The 20,803-nt window shown below is 34.6% G+C and overlaps 1 protein-coding gene across 1 annotated transcript in view; it reads left to right on the top strand.

The window, feature by feature from the left end:
• Positions 1-20,803, top strand: part of Psn (presenilin) — a 47,840-nt gene that overhangs the window by 23,324 nt on the left and 3,713 nt on the right. The window contains exons 6-8 of the mRNA XM_069833314.1: positions 4,349-4,447; positions 13,547-13,861; positions 16,151-16,263. Of these exons, the coding sequence (XP_069689415.1) occupies positions 4,349-4,447; positions 13,547-13,861; positions 16,151-16,263 (527 nt within the window). The remainder of the gene's footprint in view (positions 1-4,348; positions 4,448-13,546; positions 13,862-16,150; positions 16,264-20,803) is intronic.

The raw sequence follows: 20,803 nt of genomic DNA, 5'->3' as shown, positions 1-20,803 counted from the left end.
CTTCGAGTATTGCGCTTATCTCTTCAGCTGACTACGCTGTCTACATTTGCTCTCTGTAACAATTTTTATGCGTTGGCCATGAGATGCCTGACTTAGTGAATGGCTTCATACTACACTATGTTTTGAAACTATTATTATTACTCAGAGTCATCACTGTTACTTTCTTAATCACTATCTTCACAGTTATAATCACTGTTACCATTGTTATCAATACCTTCCACATTCTGCTGTAGCATATCATTCTTGATGTCATATAAGGCAATGGAGATGCAGCACTTTTTAAAACCAGCAATGATTAATCACTAAACTCTCCCCAAGCAGTCAGAATCCACTCTTTCAGTATGGCTACTGATGGCCTCTTTTGTTTTCCACTTGGGATGAAGGCATAGTTCCCTTCCAGGAGCCTATCATTATACAGCTGCCTGAGATTGTCTTTGAAGTGCTTATTGAAGATCACATCCAACACCTGCAACTGTGATGTCATGCTCCTAAGTATCACGACGAGGTCATGTTTGGCCTTCATTTCAACTTAAATCCATTGGCGAAAATAACTAGCATAAAGTTAGTTTTCGCCTTCTCGTTGCCAATTCCTTAAATTGTTATGGGTTTTACGACCTTTTCGCCTACAGTTACGTTTGATGTCATATCAAAATATGCCGGCATCTCATCAACGTTATTAGGAATGGCCCAACACATACAAATGTAACATTATTACAAGCTTCTGAAACTTGAGAAGCTTTTTAGTATACTGACCAGGAAGTCTTTGCAAGTGTTATTCCACAATGCAGAACCAGTCTGCCAATTTCATCTTATGAACACATCAGTCTTGGAGTGCTATCATTACTTGGAGTTCTTTCAAGAGGACTTGCTCCTCTGCAAGCTGTACTAATTAACCAAAGTAGTGAATAGACGAATTTTTCACAGTGAGTGCATCCCATGGAATAACTTTATTGATATGTGCAAAGATGGTGCAAAGGCCATGACTGGGAAGACGTCCGTTTTTATTTCAAGAATAAAATAAAAAGTCAAGGAATGCAACAGTAGCCACTGAATTCTTCATCACTATGCCCTTACTGTGAAAAAATGCTGCCCTCCCAAAAGAAGTCTTGGACGAAAGTGAGAAAATAATTTTATCAAACCATGACATAAGAATACAAGGTTATTCAAAATGTTGCGTTATTAGGCCTACTTGGGAAGTCTACATTCGTCTTTACTTCTATACACACAAGTAAAGTGGTTTTTTCATAGAAAAATCTGATTCGGTTTTTCGAAATGGAGGCTGAAGTCAGAACATTCATGATTGACTGATTTCTCTGGGAAACTGGTTTTGTGTTGTGTTGGCTCATGAAATTATCGTATTTAGGAGACATTTTTAAAACAGATATTTAAGTCTCTCACTGCAAAGAAAAGCATTAATTATTTTTGATGCCAGCAGTAAAGAATGAGCACTTAAAAGGAAATTCACGTTTTTGGATGAATAAAAAAAAATCGAAACCCACACAGCTTTCGAATGGTAAAATAATTTAGAGAACAACTTGATTCAGACAGACCAGGAGATATCTTATATGAATTTCACGTTCATCTTATAATTTTGTTTGATTGTTTTAACTGTTGTTTTCCAGAATTCCATGATAATAACTAGAGACGAGAATTTCATGCACTATAAAATCCCAAAATATGCATTCATGCACTGTCAAACTATGAAACATGCACAATCAAGTGAAAAATACATTAAAATGCACTTTCATTTTTGTTCCAAATTTCTTATTTCACTTCACTTTTTTTTGCACAGTTAACAACTAACAACATTTCTAAATTGGTTTCTGTGAGGTTTCTGCGCTTGTCAGGCAATATGTTTTTGTAGGCAGAGAATGACCTCTCTACATCGCAATAAGTTACAGATGTAAACTTAAATGAACATACTTGTTACAGTGTTACGTAAAATTCTTCATTCAAGTTTTCACCACAAATAACCTAATTCACTGAACAAAAGAATCCGTAGTCCAGGTTCGCGTTTATGACCCTGTCCAGTTTATTTTAAAGAAGTTTTGTAATGTTTTACAAAGAACAACTGTCGTAGAAAATATTGGGAAACAGAATAGCGGTGCTTACCTCTTTACTGCAAAAATCTCAGAATATGACATCCCCATATAATGTAATAAAATCATTTTCTTTAATCCACTGTGCAAAGAGTACACTTCTGGAACCTTTAATTAGAGGCATATTAGAACCACATTAACACACGCAAACAGAATAAACAAGCACATTAACCACTTACGAGGTTCATACACTGCAAAGACAGTTTAGTGAATGATCCATTTATGACACGCAGAGGGTCATCGGTAAAGTGTTGTAAAAGTGAACTTCCATCCAGGGAAAGGTATTGTGAAAATTATAACATTTTATTTAATTTTTCTGTTATTTAGTTTTTTTTTCTTTTCCTTCGTCAATCCTGATTCCTGAAGCTAAAATAAGGGACATAAAAATCGGAAAACTGTGGAGTCCACTCAAAACATTAAAACATACATTTAAGCTGAATATGATGCATATTATATGCATTATTAAGCTAAAAATTGCTCAAATATGCATTATGCATGTTTTTATCCCCAAAAAGGCCAAAACATGCAAATATGCACGGAAAAAATACACATATTTGAAACCGAAAAGTAATGAAATGGATAAGTACTAAGTTCGAGCTATGTCCTATGTTCCTATAAAAATATCCATTTGCATGAAGTTCTCGTCTCTAATAATAACAAAGAAAACTTTTGGGTTGTAAACCAGTATTCTACAGTGTCCAAAAAACTAGCTCGTCTGACATCACAACATTATGAGTGCCTGATTGACTTCACATGAGATTCTGCGATAAAAGAGAATTTTTCAACTAAGATGTTGCTGTCAGAATTTTGGTGTCAGCTAAAAAACAAATTTAAAGTTTTGTCAGATAAAGCGAAAATCAGGATTCTCTACCTGTGACTAATGAAATAAAATACAGATCCTATCTCAGAGCAGAGCAAGATATTCAGTTGCAGCTGCCCCAGATTCAGCCACATATAGCTATTGTATATTGTGTTAATCAAGACAGTCTCATCCCTCTCATTACAATCTAAGTTCTCGTGCTATGCTTCGTTATTTTTTGATGCCAAGTAAGATTTTTTGGTTCAAATATATTATCATGTTTATGTGGATAATATGTTGTAGATTTACAATACCTGTTTTGAATTCGTTCTCAACTGCATTGCCTTAGTTTCTTTTACATTGTGGTTTTTCGTTCTCTGAAATTAGTGGAGAAAATAACATTTGGAATTAAATAAAACTTGATGAATTAACAGTACCATTCATCATCAGTACTACTGTCATTCAGTTTAGTACCTATTAGGAGAGAGGTGAAAAATATCATTGCCCTTATGCCAAAGGCGTAAGTGTGTAAAATTGATGTTTTGAGGGGCGATATTTGAAGTTCCAATTTTTAATTACTTTCAATGGGAAAAATTAAGTTTATATAAAAATATAAGCTATTTAGAATTCGAAAAGCAATCTTTTACTATACGATAAATCATCACATAATATCTTAAAAAATGCAGTTAGGTAAAAGCAGCCAAAAATGCACAAAGGTGGTGATAGTGCTTCGTGACGGATTTCTCTCATGAAAAGTGTTCCACGACCCAAAGAGTTTAGACACTGCTGTTGTAGACACAATTTTAAAATGCAGAAATAATTGAATAGATCATGTGTTGCATATGCCAGAGTCTAGAGCAGCATTTTTCCACCTTTTCAACATTTAGTACACTAAAAGTGTAATTTAAAATCCCGCAACACAGTCTTATAATCTAGAACAGTGGTTCCCAACCAGGGGGGGATTTTGAGGATTTTAGAGAGAATGTATTTACTGAATGTTGACTTGTGCTTAGTTCTCTAAATGTTGATTCTTGTGAAATCACCATTTTACTACTCTTTTCACTTTTATTTTTTCAATTTACGACAACCTTTACTATTTTCATCTTCTCATGGCACACCAGCGGATCATTCGCGGCACACCAGTTGAAAATGGCTCTGGTCTAGAGTAACAAAAGTACCTCTTGACTGCAGTTTCCTCTCTAAGAGTAAGAGCACTCCTTGGCCTTAGTGATGATGCTAGTAGTTGTTGTTTTGTGTTTTATTTTATGTTGTTTTATTCTTGGTAGGATTTTTTTTATTTTCATGTTCTTGTTTATTGTTATAGTATTAGTGAAATCATAAAATGCGTCAGTTGTAACTATTCTGTACTTTCATCTTATTTTATTTGAATACATTTCAGTACTGTATATTAAATTAAAAATAATATCTTTTTTTTTTGTGTTGAATATAGATTTGGTGGCAGTGCTCACACCAAAAGGACCACTACGGATATTGGTAGAGACTGCACAAGAACGGAATGAGCAGATTTTCCCTGCACTTATTTATTCATGTGAGTGTTTTGTCAGAATTCAAGCTTACTTTTCTTTCATGCCTAGTTTAGAGTTTCTTTTCAGTAGTAGCTTTCAAAATTGAACTTTATAAAAGGTTACTAAACTTTTAAAAAAATTTCTCATGTCCATTATTGTACAATGTAGCCGAGGTCTAGTCAGAATTTCAAGTCACATTCATTTAGGCTCATGCTGTATCCAGGACTGAGATCATATCAAGGAGCTCCACATGAAAGTCAGGTAGTCCGCAAATAGCAACTGTGTTGTTTTTATCACTTTTAAATTACAGAACACTGGCTTATAACATTAACGTTTTGCTGATGGCAGGCATTGAAACTTTGCACTAGTGCAATGACAGTGGGAATTTAAATGTGTGAGCGAGAAAAAGGCAATAGTTTATTTTAAAAAGTTCTAAATTAAAAAAGGAAATTATCCAAATTTATATATAGAGTCCGCCAAAAAAATGTATACACTCTTTGTCAGACTGTATCGGGATATGATATGTCAATTGATTTGAATTACGAGTATGTTGTATCGTCTTTCGCTCAACAGATGTCTGTAGTTTCATCACAATAGTGAGAAAACAAAATGGCTGGAGCATGCTTGACGTTCGAGCAGCAAAAATGCATTCTGAAGTGGTTTATGAGGTTTGATAATGCCATTGAAGTGCAGCGTCAGTGGAGGCGGGAGTACGAAACAGAACCTCCAACCCGCCTAACCATTAAACACATTATTGACAAGTTTGAGGCACATGGAACGATTTGTGATATTCACAAAGGAAGATCGGGAAGACTGCATACAGCTACAAGTCCTGCTTTGTCGGCTTTCGTGTTGGAAAGATTTGTTACTTCTCCACAGAAGTCCGCTACACAATGTGCATGTGAAATGGGGATTAGTAGTACAAGTGTACTACGAATTCTGAAAGCTGCTAAATGGAAAGTTTATATCCCACTATTACTGCATGCAATTAATGATGACGATCCTAATCGTCGAATGCAATTTTACGAATTGTATCAGTGAATGGTAACTGAAAACGAACAATTTGTGACAAAGGTAGTGTGGTCGGATGAGACCCAGTTTAAACTTAATGGAACAATGAATCGGCATAACTGCATCTACTGGGCTGTAGGACCTTCTCCAGGAGATTACAGCGGCATGTGTAGCAATCTCCATTGAAACATTGAGTAATGTAGCTGTGGCGACTGAAGACAAGTACTACATGTGTGATCAATATTTAAATGTAAAACAAATACATAATAAATAGTTTTCGTTCTTTAAGGAGTGTATACATTTTTTGGTGGACTCTGTATATGTTTTCAAAATGTCACATAATTTTATTATATTTTATTTTGAATAGCTTCCCTAATTATAGGGCTGCTAAGATGACATTGTATACAAAAGACAGATAATAAAAACAACTTAATAACAACAATTAAAGACGAAGAAATGTGTCCTATTTGCCTGACAGATACGAATCATGATATATATGTAATCAGTGACTGTGGAGTGTTGATTCCTGTACTTAAAATAATCATGCACTGTTCTCCACTCTGCAATGCTGTTTGTGGACAGCATTTCTCAAACATACTGCATATCGAGGATTAGGTAACTTGTGCATCTTGAAAGCAATGCCATATTTTGCAATCATGAGAGGTTTTTATCTGGTAATGGGTTGAGCGTAAGGCTGACGACCTTATATCGTAAAAAATTTATGTCATGAAATGTACATAATTTGAAAAGCCGGATTGATTAAGTGGTAAACGACATGGCAAACGAACATGGAATAAGAGAATGGTAAATGTGGCCACATGGAACGTGAAAACAATGCTAAAACCGGGTAAAATGATAGAGGTTGCAGATGAAATGAAAAAAATATGGAATAAATATCTTAGCTCTACAAGAAATTAGATGGTCTAGCCAAGGGAGAATAGACAAGAAGGATTTTACCACATTCTATAGCGGAGGAAAAACAAGAACAGGACAATGTGAGACTGGTTTTATTATCGACTCAACAATTCGTAAGAATTTCTTATGTTTTGAACCTATAAATGATAAGATGTGCAAACTAAGGTTGAAAGGTTACTTTAGAAATATTTCAATAATTTCAATCTACTCTCCGACAGAAGACAGTACTGAAGACGAGAAAACAAAATTTTACACACAACTATCCAAAGAATGTGAAAGAATACCTTATTATGACATGTTAATAGTCTTGGGCAATTTTAATGCTAAAATCGGTATCGAAGACTTCTTAAAAGATATAGCAGGACGGTTTACACTGCATTTGGAAACAAATGCAAATGGAAAACTGTTAAGTCAACTAGCTGCAGCACATAACCTCATTATTAAGAGCACGTGTTTTGAACACAAGAAAATACATAAGGGTACTTGGAAAATACCTGGAACAGAGAATGTTAATCAAATTCATCATTTATTGATATCCAGGAGAGACAACTCTACAATAGATGTTAAAACAGCCAGAGGACTAAACTGCGACTCTGATCATTTTATGGTAAAAGCAAAAATTAGAGAACGCTTGTCTACAATAAAAAACGGAAAACCACATGAACGTAAAAAATGGGACATACAGTAGATAGGCCTAAATTAAAGATGATACACAACGTACAATATATCAACACACAATAAAATCTAAAATAGAAGAAATATCATCAAGAGAACAAAATGAAAATAATACAATAAATGAGCATTGGAAAAAAATAAAAGAAGCTGTATTAGAAGCAACCAAGGAAACTATAGGAGAAAAAAATAAGATAAATATAGAATGGTTTGATCAAGAATACAGAGTTGCTATACAGCAAAAGAATGTAGATAGATTAAATATGTTACAAAAGAAGACATGTTTAGCACAAGAGACATACAAGGAAAGTAGGAAAAAAGCAAACAAAATTATTAGAGATAAAAAGAAAAACTATATAAAAAATTGAAATGATTGAAGTATTGAATAACCAAAATGATACTAGAAAGTTTTATACTGCTGTTAAGAAAATGAATACAGGGTTTCAACCCAGACTTGGTGTGTATATAAAGATAAAAATGGTGAACTAATAGGAAACAAGGATGATATTATAAAAAGGTGGGCAGAGCACTTCCTAGAAGTACTACAAGAAAACGGAGAAAGAGAAGAATATGATCAAAGAAATAAAGAATACATAACTGTAGATCAGGAAGTTGAACCACCAGATGAACTTGATGTGCAGATAGCAATTGAGAAACAAAAAACAACAGAGCACCAGGAGAAGATTCACTAACTGCAGAACTTTTCAAGCATGGAGGAAGATGTCTAACGAAAGAAATTCACGCGTTAATTACATCTATTTGGGAAAATGAAAGAATGCCTGAAGTTTGGAATTCTAGTATCATATGCCCAATATTTAAAAAGGGCGATATAACTGAATGTAAAAATTATAGAGGTATTATGTTACTTGATGTAATATATAAAGTCCTCTTCAGCATTATATTAAATAAAGTAAACAAATATGCAGAGAATATATTGGAAGATTCTCAATGCGGATTTAGACAGGAAAGAAGTACAAAAGAGCAAATATGTAATGTGTCAAATAATGGAAAAGTGTCAGGAATTTAACACCCCTCTTCATATACTATTTATTGATTTCAAACAAACCTCCGATAGTATAAATAGAATATACCTACTGAATGTATTGAAGGAATATAATATACCAACAAAACTCATATGACTTGTAAACGTGACCTTTGAGAACAGTAGAGCAAGAGTAGTGATAGGAAGATCAATGAGTGAAACCTTTAATATTACCTCAGGTGTAAGACAGGGAGATGGATTATCTGCAATTTTGTTCAACTTGGCCTTGGATAGAGTACTGAAACAATTAAATATCACTGGCAGTATTTCATATAAATCTAAACAAATATGCGTATATGCAGACAATATTGCCTGATAGCTAGACATATGAATGATTTACAAGAAATTTACAACAATTGAAAGGTAGCAGGTTTAAAAATTAATGAAGATAAAACGAAATATATGAAGATGGAAATGGATCAGATATATTATATAAGACCAACAACAAACAATAAAAACAGGAAACTATAATTTTGAAAATGTTACTACCTTCATGTATCTGGGAGTTAAAGTAAATAACAAAGGAACAATATCTGAAGAAATAGGCAATAGAATATTAATAGGAAATAAAGCCTATTTTGCAAACATTAAACTAATAAAATCAAGACTTTTAACCAGAACAACCAAATTAAAAATATATATTGTCTTAATAAAGCCAGTAGTGACATATTCTGCTGAATCATGGGTGTTGAAAAAAGATGACGAAAATGCATTAAGAATATTCGAGAGAAAAATTATCAGACGCATATATGGGCCAATATTTGAAGCTGGAGAATGGAGAATTAGATCAAACACGGAAATTGACCAAATACTGAAAGGAGAAGATTTAGTAAAACATATCAAATCCATGAGTTTGAGATGGCTGAGTCACGTGGAGAGAATGCAAGAAGGAAGAATGCCTAAACTCCTGCTTCATGGACACATTATAGGAGTAAGGAAGACCTAGGAAGAGCTGGTTACAGGACGTTGAGGTGGATATGGGAAGAATGGGTATAAGAGGATGGAAAAGGAAGACACAAGATAGAGATGAGTGGAGGAAAATTGTGAAGGAGGCCAAAGCTCACAAAGGGCTGTAGAGCCAGAAAAGAAGAAGAAGAATCATGAGAGGTTTAATTTCTTTGATGTTCTGAAACTACCTACAGGTTACATTCATAGGGTTATATACAATGACAATGATATATTTCTAAACCAAAAAACGGGCTCTGCCTCTTAGATGTCTGTAATATCAGTAGTAGTTGTCTTCACTGCAGTCATCACCACCACCACCACCACCTCCGCCACCTCCACACCACTGCTGCCACCACCACCACTGCCGCCGCCACCGCCGCCGCCGCCGCCGCCGCCACCACCACCACCACCACCACCACCACCACCACCACCACCACCACCACCACCACCACCACCACCACCACCACCACCACTACCACTTTCGCAGAAATACTTATGGAATATCAGACGAAAATACATAGGTTCGAATTTAGATCTAGTGACCACAGACCTCACTATGAAATTATTTAAATATGAATAAATTATGACTTTTTATGATTTAAAAATTTGACGATAACATGAAAATCGAAAAATAGTACCACCAGGCCTGAAATACACTCCTGATTGTATCACTTCAAACCTTGGAGGGTCGCATCCTTTTCGACCCTTTATGCTTGATTAGCCCAAACAACTGGACTGGAGTTCCCTGACAGGAAACCATGAATCTTTTAAATAAAATTTTCAGTGGTAATACGATACCACATATTGTTTTGTTTTACTTCTATTTAACGATCGTATGGATAGACAATGTTATGATGGATTCATACCTATCATCAAATATACCCAATTCCTTCATGAATAAGTTTGAAAAATCTGTACATAGGAAAGCTAAATATAACTTACTTACTTACAAATGGCTTTTAAGGAACCCGAAGATTCATTGCCACCCTCACATAAGCCCACCATCGGTCCCTATCCTGTGCAAGATTAATCCAGTCTCTATCATCATATCCCACCTCCCTCAAATCCATTTTAATATTATTCTCCCATCTACGTCTCGGCCTCCCCAAAGGTCTTTTTCCCTCCGGTCTCCCAACTAACACTCTATATGCATTTCTGGATTCGCCCATATGTGCTTCATGCCCTGCCCATCGCAAACGTCTGGATTTAATGTTCCTAATTATATCAGGTGAAGAATACAATACGTGCAGTTCTGCGTTGTGTAACTTTCTCCATTCTCCTGTAACTTCATCCCTCTTAGCCCCAAATATTTTCCTAAGCACCTTAGTCTCAAACACCCTTAACCTATGTTCCTCTCTCAGAGTGAGAGTCCAAGTTTCACAACCATACAGAACAACCGGTAATATAACTGTTTTATAAATTCTAACTTTCAGATTTTTTGACAGCAGACTAGATGATAAAAGCTTCTCAACCGAATAATAACACGCATTTCCCATGTTTATTCTGCGTTTAATTTCCTCCCGAGTGTCTTTTATATTTGTTACTGTTGCTCCAAGATATTTGAATTTTTCCACCCCTTCGAAGGATAAATTTCCAATTTTTATATTTCCATTTCGTACAATATTCTGGTCACGAGACATAATCATATACTTTGTCTTTTCGTAATTTACTTCCAAACTGATTGCTTTACTTGCTTCAAGCAAAATTTCCGTGTTTTCCCTAATCGTTTGTGGATTTTCTCCTAACATATTCACGTCATCCGCATAGACAAGAAGCTGATGTATCCCGTTCAATTCCAAACCCTGCCTGTTATCCTGAACTTTCCTAATGGTTTATTCTAAAGCGAAGTTAAAAAGTAAAGGTGATAGTGCATCTCCGTGCTTTAGCCCGCAGTGAATTGAAAAAGCATCAGATAGAAACTGACCTATACGGACTCTGCTGTATGTTTCACTGAGACACATTTTAATTAATCGAACTAGTTTCTTGGGAATACCAAATTCAATAAGAATATCATATAATACTTCCCTCTTAACCGAGTCATATGCCTTTTTGAAATCTATGAATAACTGATGTACTATACCCTTATACTCCCATTTTTTCTCCATTATCTGTCGAATACAAAAAATCTGATCAATAGTCGATCTATTACGCCTAAAACCACACTGATGATCCCCAATAATTTCATCTATGTACGGAGTTAATCTTCTCAAAAGAATATTGGACAAAATTTTGTACGACGTCAACAAAAGTGATATTCCTCTAAAGTTACCACAGTTGGTTTTGTCCCCCTTCTTAAAAATAGGTACAATTATGGACTCCTTCCATTGTTCTAGTACAATTTCCTTTTCCCAAATAGCAAGTACAAGTTTATAAATTTCGCTATATAATGCACTTACACCCTCTTGTATTAATTCTGCTGGAATTTGATTGATACCTAGAGACTTGTACTTTTTCAGATATTCTATCGCAATTTCGACTTCTGAAAGCATGGGTTCGGATATAAATGGCTCAGCAGTTTGTATTTCAATTTCGTCCCGATCATTTCTATTTGGCCTATGTGCATTTAGTAGTTGCGCAAAATAGTTTTTCCATCTGTTTAGGATTGTTGGAGAGTCTGCAAGCAAGTCACCATTCTCATCCTTGATCACGTTTACCCTTGGCTGATATCCGTTCTTAAATGCCTTTATACCCTTATATTAATCTCGAATGTTTTTATTCTTACTCTTTGTTTCTACCTCATTCAGTTATTTCTTCAAGTAATCTCTCTCTTTATTCCTAAGTGTACGACTTTCTTCCCGTCTCTCATTGAAATAATTATTTCTATTCTCCACAATTGGATCCTGTAAGAATTTCAATTTTGCCTGTTTCCTTCTTTCTACTACCATGCAACAATCTTCATCAAACCACGGTTTCTTTTTCTTAGTTTCATAATAACCTATGCTCTGCTCAGCTGCAATTTTGATACTATCTCTGATATTTTCCCACACGCTGTTAACATCTAATTCTTTCTCAACTTCGTCGGAACTTTCTAAAGTGGCAAACCTATTCGAAATTTCGACCTGATAATTTTGCTTAGTTTCCTCGTCCTTTAACTTCAAAATATTTAATTTAGCAATATTAACTTGTTGCTCTACTCGCTTGGCTACTGATAGTCTTTCTCTTTCCAATTACCAAATAATGGTCAGAATTACAGTCTGCACCCCTGAAAGTTCGAATGTGTACTATACTAGTGTGTCTCCGTTTATCAAGATGTGATCTATTTGGTTGTGTGTCAATCCATCTGGAGAAGTCCAAGTATATTTATGTATATCCTTGTGGGGAAATGTTGCACTTTTGACAATTAAATTTTTCGATGTGGCAAAGTTGACTAATCTAACTCCATTGTCATTACTAGTTATGTGTAGGCTCTCTTTTCCAATAGTTGGTCTAAAAATATCCTCCCATCCTACTTTAGCGTTGAAATCCCCCAATAAAATTTTCATGTGATATCTAGATAACTGATCAAAAGTATGTTTCAATTCCTCATAGAAGCTATCCTTTATATGGTCGTCTTCCTCTTCTGTAGGGGCGTGAGCATTTATAATTATGATGTCGCACCATCTACCCTTAAGTACTAAATATGATAACCTGTCACTGATAAATTCGACCTTTTTTACTGCTGATTTTATTCTTTTATGAACAAAGAATCCTGTTCCTAATTGGTGATTATTGTTTCCTTCCCCATAATACAACAAGTAATCTCCTATTTGTGATATGCCATTCCCATCTAACCTAACCTGTTGTACTCCCACGAAGTCTATTCTATATCTAGCTAGTTCTTTTGCTACTAATGTTACCCCTCCTGTTCTATAAAGACTAGTTACGTTCCAAGTGCCAAATCTCAAAACTTTATTCTTTTGCTGTGGTCGTGCCACAGAATCAGTCCTATTCCGAGGCTTATTGTAGGGATTCGTATCAAGCTGTTTTTTACGGTGATGGGTTGTTAGCCCTTCGCCCAACCCCCAAGCTGGAGGGCCACACCTTATCGGCTGTCCACAACTGCTTATTCAATATATTCACAGCTACCCTCCATATCTGGAGGCCGTCTCCTCTATCCGCAACCTGAGGGCGCGCCATGCCGTGGTGATAGGGACCCACAATACATGGAGCTAAATATAAGCCCTCTTATTAAACAAAGAGGGTGATTCGGTGTATCTGACAGAGTAGATGATTTTTCCATATCTTAAGTTAGAAGATCCTGATGTCGTATTCTGTAAGTAGTTACAAAGTGTAGCAGAAATTATGTGTAAACCTGAAATCTTAAATATTATACTTATAAACAATTGATTAAATGGTGATCTTACTCGTGTTAATTGTGTAAGCATGTGCAGCTTACACAATTAACACGAGTAAGATCACCATTTAATTAATTATTTATATTCAAGTGTTAAAAGTAGTGTTCGAAAGATTCAACATGTAGGCTATTATACTTATATTGAAAATCACCCTTTGCTGTTGTGCTCTATATTAAATATAACTTGTTTTTGTTATGCAGCAACGTATATGTACAGTTATGTCAGCATGGCGAGTGGAGATGAGCCAGAGGCAACCAATTCATCAACCTCTGCTTCAACCACCACTGCCTCTGTGAATGCCTCTGGACTGCGACAACATGAACACACCCCAGAAGCAGAAGGAGATCCAGAGAGTGGCTTCTCCCGCGAGTGGCTCTCTAATCATGAAGAGAGTGCATTCCGTAGATCCAGGGAGGTGAGGGAAGCTGCAGGAGGACAGCAGCGTGTCTCAGAATACAGAATATCTCCACAGCAGCAAGGCCAACAGCAGCAAGTGGAGGCAGATGATGAGGAACGTGAGTAAAAAAAAAATTGGTTGGGTTTGGGACAGGTCTGCTTTCCATCATAATTTTGCCTCACATTTAAATATAGCAAGAAGTCGTATTTGCTTAACTCTTCATCTTCCCCTCATTTCGTCTATCATCTGCAATAGTTAAAAAGAGGCTTCGGGGTGTACAGGTTTAACTATGCTGATATAGAGTGAGCTTATGGCTTCAGGCCCTGGGGCTTATCAGGGATTCGTCTGTGGATAGAACCCTGGTCTGTAGGGATCAGGGGCGGCTTTAGGGGTAGTTCCCTCGTGCCATGGCACTGCTGAAATAAAATATAATTAAATGTTATTGTTAATTGTACATTCAGAGCACTGCAAAAAAGAACAGTTTTAATAAATTTATTGAAAATATTAATTACAGATCTGATAGCGCTAAAACATACAAATTTCTGAAGAATATTTCAATACACAGGAAAATACTAGCCAACCTATTATTCATAATAACAAAACGCTAACAGATAGTAGAGATATAGCAAATGCATTTAATAAACACTACTCAAACTCTCACAAATTGCATCCCAATACCAAAAAATTGACAAATTTATCAAAAGAGAATTACGTAAAAATAATAAAAACAATATTACTAGTAATATCACAAAACCTGAAATATTTCATCAAAATTTTACTTCCAAAGAATTAACTATAGCTATACAAAATTTAAAAACCAAGAAATCTGGTCCTGACAACATTAATTCAGAAAATAACTCCAAGATATTTGGATTCATAAGTCCTAGGAAGGTGTTGGCCATTGTATTGCATATTTAATTCTCTTTCTTTTTTACCAAGTGAAAATATTAGTTAATTTCTTTTGCTTAAATTGAGTGTCATCAAATTTGATGTGTTCCATTCATGTAGTTGATTTAGAGCTTTAAGAGCAGAATTTTGAATTTTGTCTCTATGTCTGTGAGATCCGAAAGTCCACAAAACTATATCATCTGCAAATAATGCTGTTTTCATGTTTGATTCCTCTAATAGGGAGGGTAAGTCATTTATAAAATATTGAATAAAGTTGTGCTGAGGACAGCACCCTGGGGTAGACCTCAATATGTTTCTCTGTAACTAGAAAGTGAGTTATTGAATTTAGTAGCAATGAATCTTTGACTAAGGAATTCTGATATCCATCTGAACATATTGCTGGAGATACTTAATTTCTGGAGTTTTAATAATAATTTATTTCTCCAAACAGAGTCATATGCTAGTTGAAAATCAATAAATATTGCCAAGGTAACTTCTTTCTTGTTAAAAGTGTCTTTTATTTCTTGGCCGAGGCGTATGACTTATTCATTAGTAGAGTGTAGTTGTCGAAAGCCAGCTTGTCTTGGTGATAAAAGATTTTGGGATTCTAAATATCAAGTTAATCTGTTGGAGATCATTGACTCCATAGTTTTTGCTATCATGCTTAATAGCACTACTGGTCGATAACTATTAACATCATGAGCAGGTTTCCCTTTTTGTAAATTGGTACAATGATTGCTTTTTTCCAAGCTGCAAGAATTGAGGTGTTCCATGATAATAAATTGAAAATGGATAAAAGTACAGACTTGGCTTTCTCCCCCAGATGTTTAAAAAATTCTGAATTAATGTTGTCAGGACCAGATTTCTTGGTTTTTAAATTTTGTATAGTGCTAAAACATACAAATTTCTGAAGCATATTTCAATACACAGGAAAATACTAGCCAACCTATTATTCATAATAACAAAACACTAACAGATAGTAGAGATATAGTAAATGCATTTAATAAACGTTACTCAAACTCTCACAAATTGCATCCCAATACCAAAAAACTGACAAATTTATCAAAAGAGAATTACATAAAAATAATAAAAACAATATTACTAGTGATATCACCTGAAATATTTAATCAAAATTTTACTTCCAAAGAATTACAAAAGAAATTTTTGGTGAACAAAGACAGTATTTGGTGGTAGGTTTTTGCGTAATACTTCCATTTCCTCTACCATCATTACACCACTGCTCCATTCATCATCATCATCATCATCATCATCATCATCATCATCATCCTATCTAGTTCACCTCCCATGCTACACGAAAGGCAACACCAAATGTAGTAAAAATGTGCTAAAATGTGTCAAATGTAGTACAGCTTCAGGACGTCACCCATAGAGGAGGATGCTTTGGTGAATGACACTAGGTCAAGTACTTGTCATTGAATGAAATAAAACAAACACTTTATGATGATATACTGAATTATTATAATATGGTTAATTTTAAATATTTTGAACCAATTTACAGGTGGTGTGAAACTTGGTCTGGGGGATTTCATTTTCTATAGTGTGTTGGTTGGCAAAGCTTCATCCTACGGAGACTGGAATACTACCTTGGCTTGCTTTGTTGCTATCCTTATTGTAAGTACAATAGTTTTACTATTTGTAACATAACTTTGTTTATGAACAACATTCAGTTCCTTAATGTCTTCGATTTTGTACGGAAATAAGTTTTAAAATTAGAATTCTTTAGTTATTATGGTTACTATATCATACTTACCCACATAATGGATTCCCTTGTGTAATGGACGCACCCCAATTTTTCGCGTTAAAATTAAAAAAAAAAAAAAAAAAAAAAAAAAATCCCCACATGATAGACACATAGAGGAATGTGCATCTGTGACAAATGATAGCAGTGATGCTGAACCTGACAGTGAATGAGGTAAGACTAGTGTTAATAGTGACAATAAAGTATCTTGTCTTATTGTCGCTGTATTCATTGTTACAAGGTATCATCTGTATATATAAATAAATTAGTCACTGCCCATATATCGTTACATATTCTATTGATTATTTCAGCATTTGAGCTGGTGCAGCTTTAATACTTTTTGTCACCTCGCATAAAGGATGCACTTTAATTTTTTGTTATAAAAATATAAAAAGAAATGCGTCTATTATGCGTGTAAATACGGTAATTTAATTATCCAGCTTTAACAGATACAAGTCCACACCTGTGGAGTAACGGTTAGCACGTCTAGCCAAGAAACCAGGTGGCCCGGGTTCGATTCCCGGTCAGGACAAGTTAGCTGGTTGAGGTTTTTTTCCAGGGTTTTCCCTGAACCCAATATGAGCAAAAGCTGTTGGACCCCAGGCTCATTTCACTGGCATTATCACCTTCATCTCATTCAGATGCTAAATAATCTGAGATGTTGATAAAGCGTCGTAAAATAATCTACTAAAATAAAAAAAAACAGATAGAAGGTTTATCTCTGCTGAGGCACGTGGATGCATGGCCAGCAGTTGGCTTGTTTGTCTTGGAACTTCATGGGCTGTTGCACTACAGAAAGAGATAGAAGTACTTGGGGTGAGATAATGGCTATCCCATATCACTTCCTTTTCTTGGAATAATACCTTTTGGATTTTAAGAATTCCATAATTTTGAATATTAAATTAAATACAGTGACATCTGAAAATTTATGTATAGATTATTGCAGAGACCCAATAGAATGTTTAGAATGCTTAACTATTGCATTGGTACTTTTTAAATAAAATTATTATTATTATTTTTTTTTTTCACACATTATTTTATTGCTTGTTATTGTTTTGCTACAGGTATGTTGATTTGCTTAGGATGGCATATCATTTTACTTTTTGATATTGAAATATTAATAATGTTTTTGAGTTTAAGAAATTAAGTAACATACACTGTGTTAACATAAATACATCATCATCATCATCATCATCATCATCGTCATCGTCATCGTCATCATCACCACCATCATCATCCTGGCAAGCATTGGACTGAGTGATTCTTTGCAGTCTCAAAAAACAGATTCATGTCATTGGTTCAAGGGACATCCGTATGAGCTTTTACCAGCTGGTAGATAATGTAGCACTGTTTTTTTTAATCAGACTGTTACACTTTTACTATGTCATACTACTTTTTACCAATAACTGTACAAAAGGACGTGTTTCAACCAATCACGTTGTTTATCGCTACAATTTTATCACTTCCCTAGCATTTGTTTAGTTTTATCACTTCTCTAGCATTTGTTTCTTTGTTTGCCAACATATCAAACTGCAAATTCTTTATGGTACTATAAAATATGCTTTGTTATCATCATTTCTTTCCATCATAGATAGTCAAACATTTTGGTAAAACTAATATTAGTGAAATAGAATTTTAGTAAGTCAATTAGTACCTATTTTATTGTATTAGAGTACTTTATTTCTTCTAATCTTTATATACTTTCTTCTGTTTTGATCACCTCCCTACCGTTTGTTTTTTTGTTTGGGGCAATTCCATTTGTAACGGAATCACTCATTTGACAGAATTATGTACATGTTTATAAATAGTGCAGGTGCAGAGGATAAGTATAGTGGAGGTGGAAATACAGGAATGTTAAGTTGCTCACGTGGCTACATTTAGAAAGGGAATATATGAGATTTTACTTTTCTGACATTTAGAAAAAAATTTATTAAGGAAACTTAACTGAATCACCCATATGTCAACTGGGCATGTAGGAATGGAAAAGAATATCCAGATTTCTGTGAAACATGGAAAAACACACACAACTGTTATACAGTTGAGAGTAATGTACTTAGGACTGATTCTATTAGTGAAAGTTTTGAACATAAGCATCATCATCTAAAAGAACTATGCCAAGAATCCTCAATGTAACGGAATCACCTGATATCTAATAACATTAAATCATCATCAGTATTACAAATATCAATTATAATTTACTATATATTCATGAACTATGAGACAGAAATATACCAGAAACATAAAATGTATCATAATGTTGAAATTGCAAAACTTAAATGCTTGTAAATTGTACATCATTATTGGAACAGAATAGCTTCACAATTTATTATAATAGACAGTCCACTCATCTGTTGACCATCTACACATTTACTGAACACACAATGAATACGTTGTCAGCAGCTTGAATATAAGGTTGTTCCGCAAGGGCTGTAATGTGAGCGATATCCACCCAAGAATGGTCTTTCTTATGGGAAAATATGTAGGTTTCTGCTTTTTCATTATTACGATGGAGATTGAGAACGTCGTATTCTGTTCCAGATGATGTAGTTATTTGTGCAATATATGATTTTGTTGACTTTTATCCACAGTATATTACCAGCACAAATGGGCCAATAGCAAGTTTCTGCTGAAAATTCCGTTTGAGAGTGTGACCACATTCTGTACTGCTACCAATTTTGTAGAATCAACAAGCTCATTAACAAATGGATGTTCTTTTAGTTTGTAAACAATGACACTGGCAGTTGGATGACTCCATTGCGCATTATTCTCCTTGGACCAGTTAGTTTCTATGTAGGAGATGATAGAAATCGGGTATTAATTTTTGTATACTTGGCAGCACAATATTGAAAAAAAGACTCATCATCAGTTACATATACAACACGTGATAATATTGCCAACCATGCATGCCTTTTGATCTCACCACCGATGCCGTCCATGGCACCCTTGCTGTGACTACTGGCAAAAAAAGAATTCCACTCTAGATATTTGAGAACAAATTCTTCATAAAAAATATTTTGAAACAAACATTTCTATTTAAAACAACTCGCTGCACTATCAGAAAAGAATTTCAGACTGATTGCATCATCTTGCAGTTGATATAGTTCTTGAAGCAACAATTTAAGGAAACGTTCACTGAAGTTTGTCATGTGTCAGCTCTTCAGACACCAAGAGAAGAATGAGAAGTTGCAGCAGCCTATACATATGCTGTAAATAAGGTCACTTGATTGTGATTTCAATTAGCAGCCTATATTTCCTTCTGGTTCACAACTGTGAGACTTTTTATATTTTAGTGTTTATCATATAGCTTGCAAAAATAAATTAGGGAACTTCACTATTCTTATCAGATAGTGCTAGGTCCCAAAATTCATTGTAATGATGATTGCTAATAGAGCTACATGTTTTATTTTGCATCAATATGGCTTGCTACTAATAAGAGGATTCCGTTAGGTGATTCTGTTACGACAAGGTGATTCCATTACTAAGCTTTATTGTCTAAGCTGCCATTAAATTGTCTATTTTAAATTTACAGTTAGTGTTCAGGTAGAAAACTTAGTTTTGTAGACAAATTTGGAGATTTAAACTCGCAAAAACGGAACCTGTACAATAAAAAAATATTGTGACTTTTAATTCACTAAAGCAAAGAAAAATATGTAAAAATTAATTACGGAAAGTAATACGAAGTATGCATTATTTCTCATAATATGCAGCTTTGATATAAAAGTTACATGAAATACTATTCAACATTTCTTAAATATCTCATATATCATTCCACATTAATACCTCATGTTTTAAACAATAGTCTAATTCCTGCTGTGTTAATATTTGTATTTGTGGTTGTAATACCACCTCTCCGCTAGATGTTACCTCCGCATCATTTCGCACTCACGTCAATGCTGCTAGTATATAGGTATATAGCTGTCCGGTATTATTATAGTAAGGCATTTGATGGCAGCTCCATCCAAACGTTTTGGTGAAGCTAACATTAGTGAAATGGAATTTTAGTAAGTCAATTAATACCTACTTTATTGTATTAGAGTACTTTATTTCTTCTAATCTTTATATACATTCTTCTAAACGTGTAATAGTCGTTAAATCCCACTCGAGTTTTAATTTTTTCTAGATAAATCAAAATGTCTAGTGAGATTACTGTTGATAAAATAGAAATATCATATCAGTTAAACAGAGGAAACAAGTTTACTGTGTTTACATAAAACATTAATGTCCATCATTCTGTCTTAAATAGCAACAGATCAGACTCATTCGTTTTGAAAATAATATAACAAAAGACAACATTTTTATATCAAGAAAAGTTACGTTTGTGCACAGTATATGTAATTTTTAATCTTAATCAGGGAGGTAAAGGCTAATGGGGATTTCTCGGTATCTGATCGGGTCAAAAACCATAATGGAACT

This window comes from Periplaneta americana, chromosome 8 (assembly GCF_040183065.1).
Source record: "Periplaneta americana isolate PAMFEO1 chromosome 8, P.americana_PAMFEO1_priV1, whole genome shotgun sequence".
Taxonomy (NCBI): domain Eukaryota; kingdom Metazoa; phylum Arthropoda; class Insecta; order Blattodea; family Blattidae; genus Periplaneta; species Periplaneta americana.
Note: the sequence above shows the minus strand (reverse complement) of the source record. Positions and strands in the feature narration are given on the sequence as shown.